Raw genomic sequence first — 13278 nt, 5'->3', positions numbered from 1 at the left:
AAATACATGTACAAAAGAATGTGTTCGACATTTGTAAAAACGTTTTTTTTTAACTTTTAACACTAACACAGACGTTGCCCTTTTTCATAGACAAAAAAATTGTCAGTGGATTCACATTAATGTTTTTGCAGGAAGCATTATTAATCACAAATGTTGTATTTGGTAGGTGTTTTTGGGATTACACTGGTGAGAGCATATTGCATGAAAGGTGAAGTTTCTGGCTGAGGAATTTGTTGCACGGTTTTAATCTCTTCAGAATTTTTGCAAAGGTGTGAAGAACACTGCAGAGTGAGAGATGTGCTCCCTGCACTGAATTATTTTCATCATGAGTATTTTCTGAAAGTTTGTAGAAAGTAATATCATTATGATACAACATGTTGTTCCAAATTTAAAAATAGGCACTGGGTTTGGCATAAACACATTATTATAACCAATAAGCAGGTTTCTCCTGGAAAGCTGTGTATGTGAAGCTTTGTTTGTATAATTATTCCAACCGTGATATGTACGAATGCACATGTCTTTAATACTACATAGTAGATCTCTCATTATTCAAGTATTTCTGAGTGACTCTTAAATACTTCTTTTCCCAGATCACTTCTTTTTCATTAATAATTTCCATTCATATGTTTTTTTCTCCATCTATAACCTAAATCTGGAACAATCTTTTATAGGAAGCAGTAGCTGGTCAAAAGATTAATCTTATCTTTTAAAACTGGAAGCCATGCTCTCTCACTGTTGGAAGTTTGTCATTTGTTTGGATTATTTCGATATTAGACTTGTTGAATGGTCCAGCTTCCATTTTGAACCCCTGGTCCTCAATTATAATGCATTTGCAGCTATCCATACAGACACATGTAGCATCAGCTGCCAATGAAAACATAAAAACTTTTGAAATTAATAGACTTTCATTTTTCACAAGTTTGTAGATATTACACTCAGTCTCATGGGCCATACTGTACACAGGCTTCCTACTACCATTCTTTATCACTGGAGTACTTATAATTCCGTCAACATATTTTGAGTACCGTCAAACAGGATATTTGCCCTAGGTCTGAACCAGCTCCTTGCACTACCTTGTGAAGTCTTCGTTGAGTACAGTGTGTGGTGGCGTCCTAGCTTACACTGTAACTTGATAACTGTGAACACATTCATGTGACAGTTTATGACTGACTAACATGTTTGTACTTTCTGTGAAAGCGGCATTCAAGGGGTCGGGATTCTCCTCAAACTGCAGGTCAGACATTTCAGATAGAGGCCTGTGTACAGCCGACTGGCGGAAATGAAACTTACTTTTTTCAATAAGTTATAGGTTGTACAAGCATCAGTTATTTTGAGAAGTGTTTATCCAGTTTTACAATATAGTTTAGGTTTTTATAAACCTGCCTTCTTCAAGTGTATCATATACAGCATAGCAGGCTTTGGTAGATTGTATAAATTGACGTCACGTTTTATTGCCATAACATGTTTACCAGGCGTGTAGTGCATGTTAGCTTGTGTGAAAACTTTTTTCATCTTTATCAACTACAGTGTTCCTTGGTTTCATTAATATGCTGTGAGAAATGAGTGATGACGTGCAACTTACCAACATTTGCATTTTGCCGTTACTGCTGTCATACAGCAATGGTACATATCTGAAATAATTGCAGATGACTGTCATCTTGATGACAATGTTGACTGACATGTTGAACATCATTTTGGACCACTAGAGGAGTGATCTTTTGCCATATGGTCTCTGTGGGTGCAGTAATAAAAGAGTTTGATCTGCAGTCACAAAAAGGATGTGTTTCTACGTACTAAAATATAAAAAATATCTATGGAATGTGATTAATGTATTGCAATTAAATAATTTTAGGAAGGATGTATCTTATTATTTTATTGTGTGTAATTATCTTATTATGTATGATTTTTTGTTATTAAAAGAACTTTTGAATGAAGAACTAGTTCTTCATGTGGTCAACCAGCTACAATGGAAACTCTCCGTCTAGCATCATGAAGAAGTTCAATGATTTAAAACTCTTCACAGGTTTGCAAGCTGCAGAGGCAGAGGCCGACATTTATGTGCCATTTTGTTAAATATATACCATTGCTATATGGAAGCAGTAACAGCAAAGCACAAAGATTGTCAAGATACCACTTTTCAAAGAAATGCTGTGCTGCCATTGTTGCATATTTCTTGTAAGAAAGTGTACGGTAACTGATACGTTCTTCCCCTTTCCACTCACAGGTGAGAGAGCGACCGACGACACATAAAAGTAAGAAAATGCATTCACTGACATTCCTCAGGTGTCGTACCGGCTGCGGCCGACGGAGTCGTCGGCACTCTTCTCGGTGGATGCAGTGACCGGAGAGGTGTGGACGCGGGCACGGCTGGACCGGGAGCAGGCAGGATCACACCGGCTGCTCGTGGAGGCAGTGGACGGTGGGTCACCTGTACTGTCGGGCACTGCCACGGTGCTGGTCGCCGTGCGTGACGAGAATGACAACCCGCCTCGCTTCACGCGCCTCTTCAGCGTCAACGTCACCGAGAACGCCGAACTGGGATCCTTCGTCATTCGCGTCACCTCTTCCGACCGGGACGTGGGTGAAAACGCTAACGCTTCCTACAGCTTTGCTGACAACCCGGGCGAGCGGTTTGCCATCGACCCGGTGACCGGCAACGTCACAGTGGCAGGGCTGCTGGACCGCGAGGCACAGGACGAGTACCTGCTCAAGGTGATGCCTCTTCTGCTCTGTGCCCCATGCACCTCTTCCAGTTTGTCAGTATTTATGAGGTCCACACAATGAATTTAAATTTCCTTACCATAGGGCCTCCCTCTAGAGCAGGTACTACTCTTTCCCAAGCTCCAAATCATCACTGCAGTTCCCGATATCTAGGGCAGCTGCATGAAATGTAGTAGGTTGAGAGAGGAGAGGAGAAGAGATGGTCGAATTTGCTCCCTCGACATGCGAGGGTAGGGAAATCTCTGTATAGCAGAGACAGTGCCACAGCCAGATGCGTAGGGGCCAGTAAATGTGCAGCATGTCTGGGGAACATAGTACTCGCATACCGATGTTACCTTTTGCTACGGATACGGATATTCGCATCACTGTTAGCATTGCCACCACTACTGCTGCTGCCACTGCCATCCTTATCAGTGCAATAGATCACAGAACTGCCTGCAGAGTACTTGTTCTTATTGGATTGGCGATGTGCAAGCAGCTACATGTATGGGTGCACGGTATGCTGTCACCCTCCACCACTGAACTACATACATACATATCCAGTGAGCACAGCCCTGCAGACCACATACCACGTCCACAAACTGCCTCCATTAATTTTTGTTTTGTGGTAGGCTCCTGCAGGTGTCTTCAATGACCAGGGCTGCCAGGTCCTTCTCCAGGTGACTGTCTCGGTCATCCCGTGGGGCATACGGTGTTTGATTTCCTCTCAGGTGTCTTCTTCACCTGCCCTTTTTTTTCCAACTGAACTACCACCCCCATAGTTATTTTAATTAGCTACAATGAGGCACTTCTCCATTGAACTTTTTTTCCTGTTCGCATGCAGTGCTAGTGCCCATCTAATCTCTGCAATTTTTTTTTTTTGTCATCATTTGCCTGTTCTGATTGGCTAATGATGTGTTTGCTCATGTATAGGCTTAAGGTCTCCTGCTGGCCCTCAGTATCATGATTTTCGTTGAGTGCATTCTGTGGCTTGAGGTTCAGTTAAAACAGCCAATATAACGCCAGTTGCGAAGTACTATGGACAACTGGCTGAAAATGACTTACAAGTTCGTGGCGTCCTCCATCAGTAATGCTGGAATTCAGTATGGTGTCGGTCCACCCTTAGCCTTGATGACAGCTTCCACTCTCACAGGCATACATTCAATCAGGTGCTGGAAGGTTTCTTGGGGAATGGCAGCCCATTCTTCATGGAGTGCTGCACTGAGGAGAGGTATCGATGTCAGTTGGTGAGGCCTGGCACAAAGTCGGCAATCGGAAACATCCCAAAGATGTTCTGTAGGATTCAGATCAGGACTCTGTGCAGACCAGTCCATTATCGGGATGTTATTGTCGTGCAATCACTCTGCCGCAGACCGTGTATTATCGACAGTTGCTCGATCGTGTTGAAAGATGCAATCACCATTCCCGAATTGCTCTTCAACAGTGGGAAGAAAGAAGGTGCTTAAAACATCAATTTAGGCCTGTGCTGTGATAGTGCCACACAAACCAACAAGGGGTGCAAGCCTTCCCATGAAAAACACGACTACACCATAACACCACCACCTCCGAATTTTACTGTTAGCGCTTCACACGCTGGTGGATGACGTTCACCAGGCATTCGCCATACCCACACCCTGCCATCGGATCGCCACATTGTGTACCGTGATTCCTCACTCCACACAACATTTTTCCACTGTTCAATCATCCAATGTTTATGTCCTTACACCAAGCGAGACGTTGTTATGCATTTACTGGCATGATGTGTGGCTTATGAGAAGCCACTCGACCATGAAATCCCAAGTTTACTCACCTTCTGCCTAACTTTCGTAGTACTTGCAGTGGATCCTGATGCAGTTTGGAATTCATGTGTGATTCTCTGGATAGATGTCTGGCTATTACACATCAGGACCCTCTTCAACTGTCGGCGGTCTCTTGTCAGTCAGCAGACAAGATACACTTTTGTGCTGTATGTGTCCCTTCACGTTTCCTCTTCACTATCACATCGGAAGCAGAGGACCTAGGGATGTCTAGGAATGTGGAAATCTCACGTACAGACATATAACACAAGTGACATCGAATCAGCTGACCACATTCGAAGTCCGTGAGTTCCATGGAGCGCCCCATTCTGCTCTCTCACGGTGTCTAATGACTGCTGAGGTCGCTGATATGGAGTACCTGGCAGTGAGTGGCAGCACAAAACACCTAGTATGAAAAACTTACGTTTTTGGGGGTGTCTGGATACTTTTGATCACATAATGTATGTACATAATGCAGACACTAAATTAAGTTAGCAACTCTAGGTAACAATTGAGCAATGGAGAGCAACATTATTACTGGTATGCTTGTGCTCAGGCTCAACTTGGAAGTGAATAGAATATAAAAGAACCATTTTGCCAATGGAATTTAAAGTTTCGTATGGGTGGGTTTGGTTATTTATGCAGTAAAACAATCTTATCTGTTTGTCACAGAACTACAATTGCACAAAAACTGCCTAAAGTTTATGAAAACTTTCATATCTTTTCAGTGTCATATGATTCAGCTTTGAGATGCAAAAATTTTTGTTTACATTCCAAACAAGGGATTCAGACGAAATGCCAGTCTGTTTTGATATGGTGACCAGCACTGCAGTAAATAATGTAGGGAAACATAGTGTGCAAATATGTACTTGTGTATGCTGCACAATGATGTTGAGCATTACGGCTGATGGACAAAAAAGCTTCGTGGCCAATATTGTTGTAAGAGCTTGTGGCATTACACAGCACTAACTTATAATGGTATTAATTTCAACCCACAAAATACGTGTACATTTCATTTTGAAATTGACAGTTTATGATCTTAGGTGTAAAATCTCGACTATAGGCCATGCCGTGATTTTTTGAGCAAAAATTTACAAAAAAAAATTGCCGTCTATATTTGCAAAAATGTACAGAGGGAGACAACTAAGACAGGCAACACAACATATATCAGAATAAGAAAATAACATTTAAGGCTGCTGAATTATTACACCAACTTTTTTTTCCGAATGTAACTATGTACTTATACCTCTGTTGTCAAAAAGAGCATTGGAAGAGAATTTTGATGACATAACATGTCACTCTCAGGTAGTAACAAAGTAACATTGCAGCAAACAGCAGTTCCGCCATCAGGAGAAGAGGTCCCTCAAATGTCCGCCCTGTGGTTCAGGTGTTTGTTATTGTGACTGTCATATTGAGTGTTCAAAATGTTGATCTAGAGCATTAATACGTACTATCTATGCAATTCCAAACAGACACAGTATTAGTTGTTGATTTTAATCCGGACTTTATCGGCATAGGTCAGTGTGTTATTGTTTTGTGGAACCATGCGTGTTTCCTTGTGGACCTATTGTTTTTGTTTTCTCCAAAGTCTGGAGTTGTTAAGTTTGGTGAGCTTGTAGGCTAATTTATGTTGTTCAAACAACTATTCTAACAACTCCCAAAAGTTTCATTGAGAAGGTCTGTAAACATCTCTGACAATTACACAGGCGGTTCGTGGATTGGCTTATGTCCAGCAGGATGTCTTGCATAATTGTGGCAGCATATCGGTTGGGAACCGTAGACCCTTGTGGCTATTTAGAGTCTTCTCAATAAAACAGGGACCAATGATGAGATTCATCAATAGCCCACACCACATGTTGATGTAGCAAATGGTTATTCATCAACAATGTGAATTTTCAACTGAGCTGTATTGCATATTGTCTAGATTGTCTTTCTCACAGTTTGTAATCAGTGCTTCATCCATAAATAAAATCTTGCATAGAAATGGAATTGAGCATATGGCATCGTTGGCCGGGAGGCCCCTATTCGGGGAAGTTTAGCCGCCAAGTGCAACTCTTATTACATTCGACACCACATTGCACAATGTGAGGATGAAATGATGATGAGGACAACACAACCCAACTGAAGAATCAAATCCTGGCCCACTTGCATGGGAGGCAAGCATGGTACCACCCAGATAAGCAGACGGACTCTTGCATAGAAACAACACATGACTGTACAGCTTTCCTAGACACCATTCAGATAAGTGTAATTGGTTTCGAAAGTCCTTGTCATGAAGCTCTTGATAGTGTCAGCTCTCCAGCCTCATCACTTGGAACTTGCTTTCAGTTATTGTCAGCTCACGTGTGTCCAAAGGGTGCATAGTATGTGAACTGATCTGCACATTACCTAATTTCAACGTCAGAAAATATCCTCATATTCCACTGAACATCAGCATTGGGACAAACCAGGCAGCATTACCGAAAGAAAGATGGGAATTTATTTGAATGATAACAGCAAATATTTATTTGTTTATTATTTATTAAAAACAATAATTAAATCTACATAATTAATTATTTATATTATTGACATGTTACATCCTCTTTGAAAGCTCTTTCCAATCCACAGAAAAAAGTTTGTAATTCCAGTTGAAAAAAAAGGATTATTCAGGAGATATAAAAACTAAAAATTACTTGTGTATATCTGAAAATTTGTCATTGTCCACAGTTTATTATCAAAAACTGCATCTTGACATATTTTTTCCTTTCGAGGTATATTTGGTGTTGTTTATCTTAACTTCATCACTGTATATTGTGCAATAGAATTTGAAGTCTTGCAGTTCTTACAGTGTTTTTAAGCAGGTACATAGTTCACAGTGAAGCAGATGTTTTGCTATATCTGATTGGACAGCCACAGACCATGTGGTCCTCACAGGACAGTAAAGTCTCATTTTCAACAACATGGTTAAAAAATTATATCTATGTTTTTGCTTAGTTTACTATCTCAAGCTTGATAATAGCTGCATAATAATAGGATAATATTTTATCTTTTGCCTTCGAGAAATGTGTGTCACTTCATATTCCACAAGGCTACCGTTCAGTTCACACCATACATTCTACAGTTCCTACATAAGTTTGTTGATTTTTACTTCATCTGTGCTGTGAACAAAATCTCAAGTTTTGTATTCAATTTATATTCATTAATTCTCATATTTTTTCCTTCTTTTTATAGTTCTGTGTTAAGGGATTATAAACAGTTCTGCACTGAAAAAAGCAACTGGTGAGTAGCCATACCACCTATAACAACTTGTCACAACATTGGGCGGAAACTGCCTCCCTGTACACATACCACTGCTCCCTCTGCAGTGGAAAAAAATATCATCTACACAACTAGATACTTCCTGCGCATATTCTGCAGAATGGAAACACACTGTGAAATTAGCCCATTTGTGGAATATGCTCTGGAAGAAAATATCTTTGAAACCTGTATTGTCTCAAAATATGTTTAGCAACGTTCCACAGACACAAGACCTATGTTGCTCCCACCCCAACATATGTCGTCTGACCTCAGCCCAGTCTCAGCTGGCACCAATTGTGACATGTCCCGGCTTTGACCTGCCTCCACCAGATACTGGCGGCAACTGTATGACCAGGGATTGGGGTGAGATTCCTGTGGTTTTGGTGTGTTTATGAACTTGGAGCACAGTGTCTCACTGTTGTCATCATCACAAAAGGAGATGCTATGTATTGTTTGATAGCTGTCTGTAACCCAACTGCTCATGAGTGTACATATCAGGGGGAGACTGCATCACTATATGACACATTCAGTTTTACTTTTTTGCGTAACTCCTCTAGTTTGTAACTTGGACCCTAGATTTTACCAAAGAGTAAAATTTGTAGTTGAGTGAGGTACCACAGTGGTAAGATACTGGACTCATGACTGTAAAGATGGCAGTTCAAATCCATGTCCGACCGGTCTGATTGATGAGGGTGTGCTGCAAAGTAGTGGCTCCAAATTTTTGATTGTGTCCTCAATATCGGTTGAGGTGTTACATGTCACGTGTATTCCACAGTCAACTTTCCTGCTGCGCTGATGCAAATTGCAACTCTCTGCCGTTAGAAGGCTCTGAATTGTAGTGTGTAATGTGGCAGAATGTACTGTAACTATGTTGGTGAATCAGAAAGTGCCTAGACATGTGAAAGCACAAATTCAAAGAGTTTGTTCACACATGGCGCATCCTCTCGTACAGCATGACAATACCGCACCACACATGAGCACTCAACATCTGCAGCAATCCAGCACCTTCCAATCACTGTCATCGATTATCCACGATAGAGTCCCTACTTGGCCCCATCTGATTTTTATCTGTTTCCAAAATTTAAATAACACCCTCAAGGACTTTAGTTTGATAGTGATGAAATGGTAAAAGCAGAAGTCAGGTTGTGGCTCCATCAACAAAGTCAACGAAATCAACAAACTGCTCTCTCATTTGGAGAATGCGTTTTTGGTGGGGTGATTATGTTGAGGAATAAATATGTGCACTGGACAAATAAAGATGTAGAATGTTAATAAACTTTGTTGTATTTCAAAAGCTTTGCGAGTTTTCACATAAAAAACCTGGAGGCGCTACTTTTCAGCTCACCCTCCAAAACTGTGCATTCTTTCCCGAAAGGAGTAAAGGTAAATATCAAGGTTGTTCCTTCAAATGGAACACAGTTAATTTCCTTTCCTATCCTTCCCTGATTGCATAATGTGCTTGTAATTTACTGCTTCATTTTATCTCAAAAACATAATTTAAATCTGTGCATTATTTGAAAATAAAATAATTTATTTTTCACTTTCACATTTCACATGAATTTAAATTACAAATATTAATTTTTACAATCTAGTTTTGAGCAACTATGTTACCTTGGTTTCTCCTCCTACTTACAGTTTCTAATGTCATTAAATATTAACGAAAGACTGGTGTTGACAATTTGATGTTGAGAATTAGACTCAAGTATTGCAATTTAATTATAATTTAATATAACTCAATTAAATTATAATTTAGTAATTTTTCTAAATAAATAGGATTCTGAAATTATCTCATGTGTATGTGGATGGAAATCATCCATTTTTTTAACAAAACTGTCTATTTATGTTCATCACTAGACTTCATTACAAGGGTATTTTAATAACACTATTATTCCCCGTGTAACCTATAGTTAAGTTTCAGGTTGATTCTCACATAGTTTCACAATATATGTTAAGCAAGATGACAAAATTTTCCTTTATGAATTATAAAAGACATTACCTTCAATGAAAACTCATTGTAATTATGTAACTTATCTATAAACTTATAAATTTTTGACTGATTTCATCAAAAACACAACTTGACGAAACATTTTCCTACTGATTACCATTTTAATTAATGTCTGTTAAATTGAAATTCAAACAATGGAAACTCCAGGTAGAAATATCAACAGCATTACTTACAGTAAAGAAGACACATTAAGTTGTAGACAGGCACAATTAGAAGACATTTGCACAAAGCTTTCTACCACAGCCTTCATCAACAAAAGAAAAATACACACAAGCAAGCAAGCAGCTCAGGCCAGAACTGCCAGAGTTGGCGGTCATGTATGCATGAGGTGTGCTTGCTTGTGAGCATGAATGGTGTGTGTTTCTCTTTTGCTGATGAAGGTTGTGGCTGAAAGTTTTGTGTAAATGTCTTTTAATTGTGCCTGTCTACAACTTAATGTAAGAAGCAGGCTATTTTTTCCTACATTGTTAAATTGAAATTTAAGTGTTTCTTGAAAAGGCTTTTCATGTAGCTATTGCTGTAAGGCTATTGAACAGTAATATGATTGTTTTTACACAATTAAATGGCCAGTTGGGACTATCACATCACAAGCTGTACCTGTAATGACCTCCCTCCATGCCTTTCCCATGCAGGTGGCGGCAGTGGACGGGTCGTGGCGTGCCGAGACACCGCTCACCGTCACCGTCCAGGACCAGAATGACAACGCACCTGAGTTTGAGCACTCCTACTACAGCTTCAGTGTACCAGAGACGATGACTGGGAGCAGCACTGAGGGCGACATCGGGAGTGAAGCGGGAGCCTCGGGGCAGGGGCAGCAGCAGCGGCGGCAGTCGGAGGCAGTATTCGTGGGGCGTGTGGTGGCCACAGACCGTGACAAGCAGGGGCCCAACTCTGTTATCTCGTACGCACTCCAGCAGCCCTCCGATTTATTCACCGTCGATCCGGCAAGTGGCGACATCTTCTCCAAGCGGCGGCTGCGCTACAAGCACAGTGCCTCAATGGACCGCTCACCTGAGAACCAGTACTCCTTCACTGTCACCGCCACCGACAATGGCAAGCCACCCATGTCCTCGGAGTGCCTCGTCACAGTTGACGTTGTCGATGCCAATAACAATTCGCCTGAGTTTGAGACAGATACCTACTTCTCCCCTGTGCCAGAGAAGGCCTCTGTGGGTCTGCGAATCATTAAGGTGAGTACTATACTTCTTGCAGATTTGAAATGTGGCTCTTTTGTGATCAGTGAAAGTTAGTCAACTTCATGCTGTTATGGAATGTTTACACCCATGGCCAGCATTAGCTAAGTAACAATTTCATGCTCCGTAACACTATGAATTCACTTCTTTTATAAGCTGTAAGCTGACTGCCGTGGCAGAAGAATGCGGGGCTCATCGCAGAAGCCGATGGCTGTTAGCCGATTGCAAATGTTTGCTCCTGGTATCCTCCACATAAGAGACACCGTAAAGTGTGTGATTAACAGACTGGTGTTTGTAATAGCTACAACACACAGAGAGAGACGCTTGCAAATCAAATGAACAATAAGCCACAAATTATGTACATGACAATACACAAATCATAAGGATTACAGAACTGTGCTGAATGTGAAGATTACAACATGACACTTTTTCAAAACAGTAGTCACTATTTTTCCTGCAGTTGGTCCATCTGTTAGTGAGTAGTCTCGGATGGTAAATGTTAGAAGAAGTACACAGCTGCCAATGTCATTAATATTGAGTAACTAATATTCTTCAGCAAAGGGTTGAGTTCAGTATTGACAATTGTGATTTAAGCTCTCAGGGAAAATATTTGTAAAATTGAGCATGTAACAATTACTAGGGAATCTGATAAGAGTTTGGAACACAATCGTACCTGTTTAATGGAGGTCTGAGAATGATCTATAGTGCGTTGGTGTGACTGATACTCAAACATATCTAATGATTGAGCTGCTATTTGTACAATACAACACAGTCTGGATAAAGTGTTCTGTCAAACATGTTAGTGCAGAACTTCAGGAATCACTTTATAGGATTATGTGAAAAATGTGTTGCCCCTCATTTTTCAGTCACATACTTAAACTGTAAAAGTGTCTGAATTTTTCCAATAAGAGAATACTGGTACTACTATTTTGCAGTATGACCAGAGCGCTGTTCTCCAATACCTGTCATTTTTATGTTCCCATTATCCTTTTTTATGGTATATCTTTCCAACAGACAGGGCTGCTGAAAATGCATTGACACAGTTGAAGCACTAACATTAAAAGTAAAAAACAGCAGCCAATGGTGAACATCAACATACATTTCTCCTTTTTTAGCAAAACATAAGAATCCTGTAAATCAATAAACATTAGCTTCTTGTATCTCTACAGTAAATAGATGACTCGAAAGGTATTCCTATAGAAGTGTTATTCATAATGGAACACCATTTAATATTGTTGTGGTACTGCAGCACATTATTTGGAAGACACAGAAATTAAGCAGATGCACATTGAGGGATACACGTGTGTATTACATTACTGTAGACAATGTAAGGAGAGGGTAAGTGGGTATGCTGATAGTTGCCCATAAGTAACTTCATATTATTGAATTGGTGTTCAGATAAGCTTAGTTAATATACTTTGTAGTCCCTAGATCACAATTTTGTAGTGACAGAAGTTTCAGTTTAGTGTTTTTCTGGCTGTAGCAATATTATCTTGTTTGTACCTAGGAGATAATGTGTATTGTAGTGAGGAAAGACATCTAAACGAGAGCTAAATTTTAGTTTTTATGAAGAAACTGCTAAAGGAGAGCTAAAGCAGAGCTAAATTTTAAGTTTTTATGAAGAAATTATAATACATATTCAGATACTAGTTTTGTGTCACTCCAATCTTCAAAAAAATATCAGAAACATATATTCTGACAAATTATTATATTGATTCTTTAGTGGCTATTAACTAAACTGACCTCTTGTTTCTGTGACAGTAAATTTTTCCATCCATGCTCTTCATTAATCAATACTTTAGGTAAAAAAGTGGCTGTTAACTAAACTGACCTCTTGTTTCTGTGGCACTAAATCTTTCCACCCATGATCTTCATTAATCAATACTTTAGATAAAAAGAAAACTGCATTTACAAATCATATGTACGTACTCTCTTGTAAATAAAGTGATATTTGTGAATAATTTTTATTTTCTCTCGTAACTAAATTGTGTTAAACTATTTAAACGTATATGTCACATTTATATTATGTAATGTAAATGATGCTAAATAATTCGTATTTGCAAAGGTTTTTGTAAAAATGCTAAAAGCTATTTTCGGTGACTACTTTCACTGACTGGCATAGCTGTCTTACGCAATGAGGAATCCATTTTCTTTGTTGCAAATGCTTCAACAAAGACTGGAAGAAATTTCAAGGCTTCGTTTCCTAAGCATGAAGATGAAATGTGATGGCAAGTCTTCCTGGTCCCGCAACGCACCATAATTGAATGCAATTGAGCTATTTGAAATTCATATCTGGAATAGTTTCTTT

At 39.7% G+C, this 13278-nt stretch overlaps 1 protein-coding gene across 1 annotated transcript in view; it reads left to right on the top strand.

Annotated features, from left to right (window-relative positions):
* The window catches only part of LOC124619827 (cadherin-related tumor suppressor), a 300923-nt gene that overhangs the window by 130268 nt on the left and 157377 nt on the right, over window positions 1-13278 (top strand). The window contains exons 7-8 of the mRNA XM_047146436.1: window positions 2284-2712; window positions 10410-10967. Coding sequence (XP_047002392.1) covers window positions 2284-2712; window positions 10410-10967 — 987 coding nt within the window. The remainder of the gene's footprint in view (window positions 1-2283; window positions 2713-10409; window positions 10968-13278) is intronic.

Source organism: Schistocerca americana, chromosome 6 (genome assembly GCF_021461395.2).
Source record: "Schistocerca americana isolate TAMUIC-IGC-003095 chromosome 6, iqSchAmer2.1, whole genome shotgun sequence".
Lineage (NCBI taxonomy): Eukaryota > Metazoa > Arthropoda > Insecta > Orthoptera > Acrididae > Schistocerca > Schistocerca americana.
This window is presented reverse-complemented; position numbering and strand designations above follow the sequence as displayed.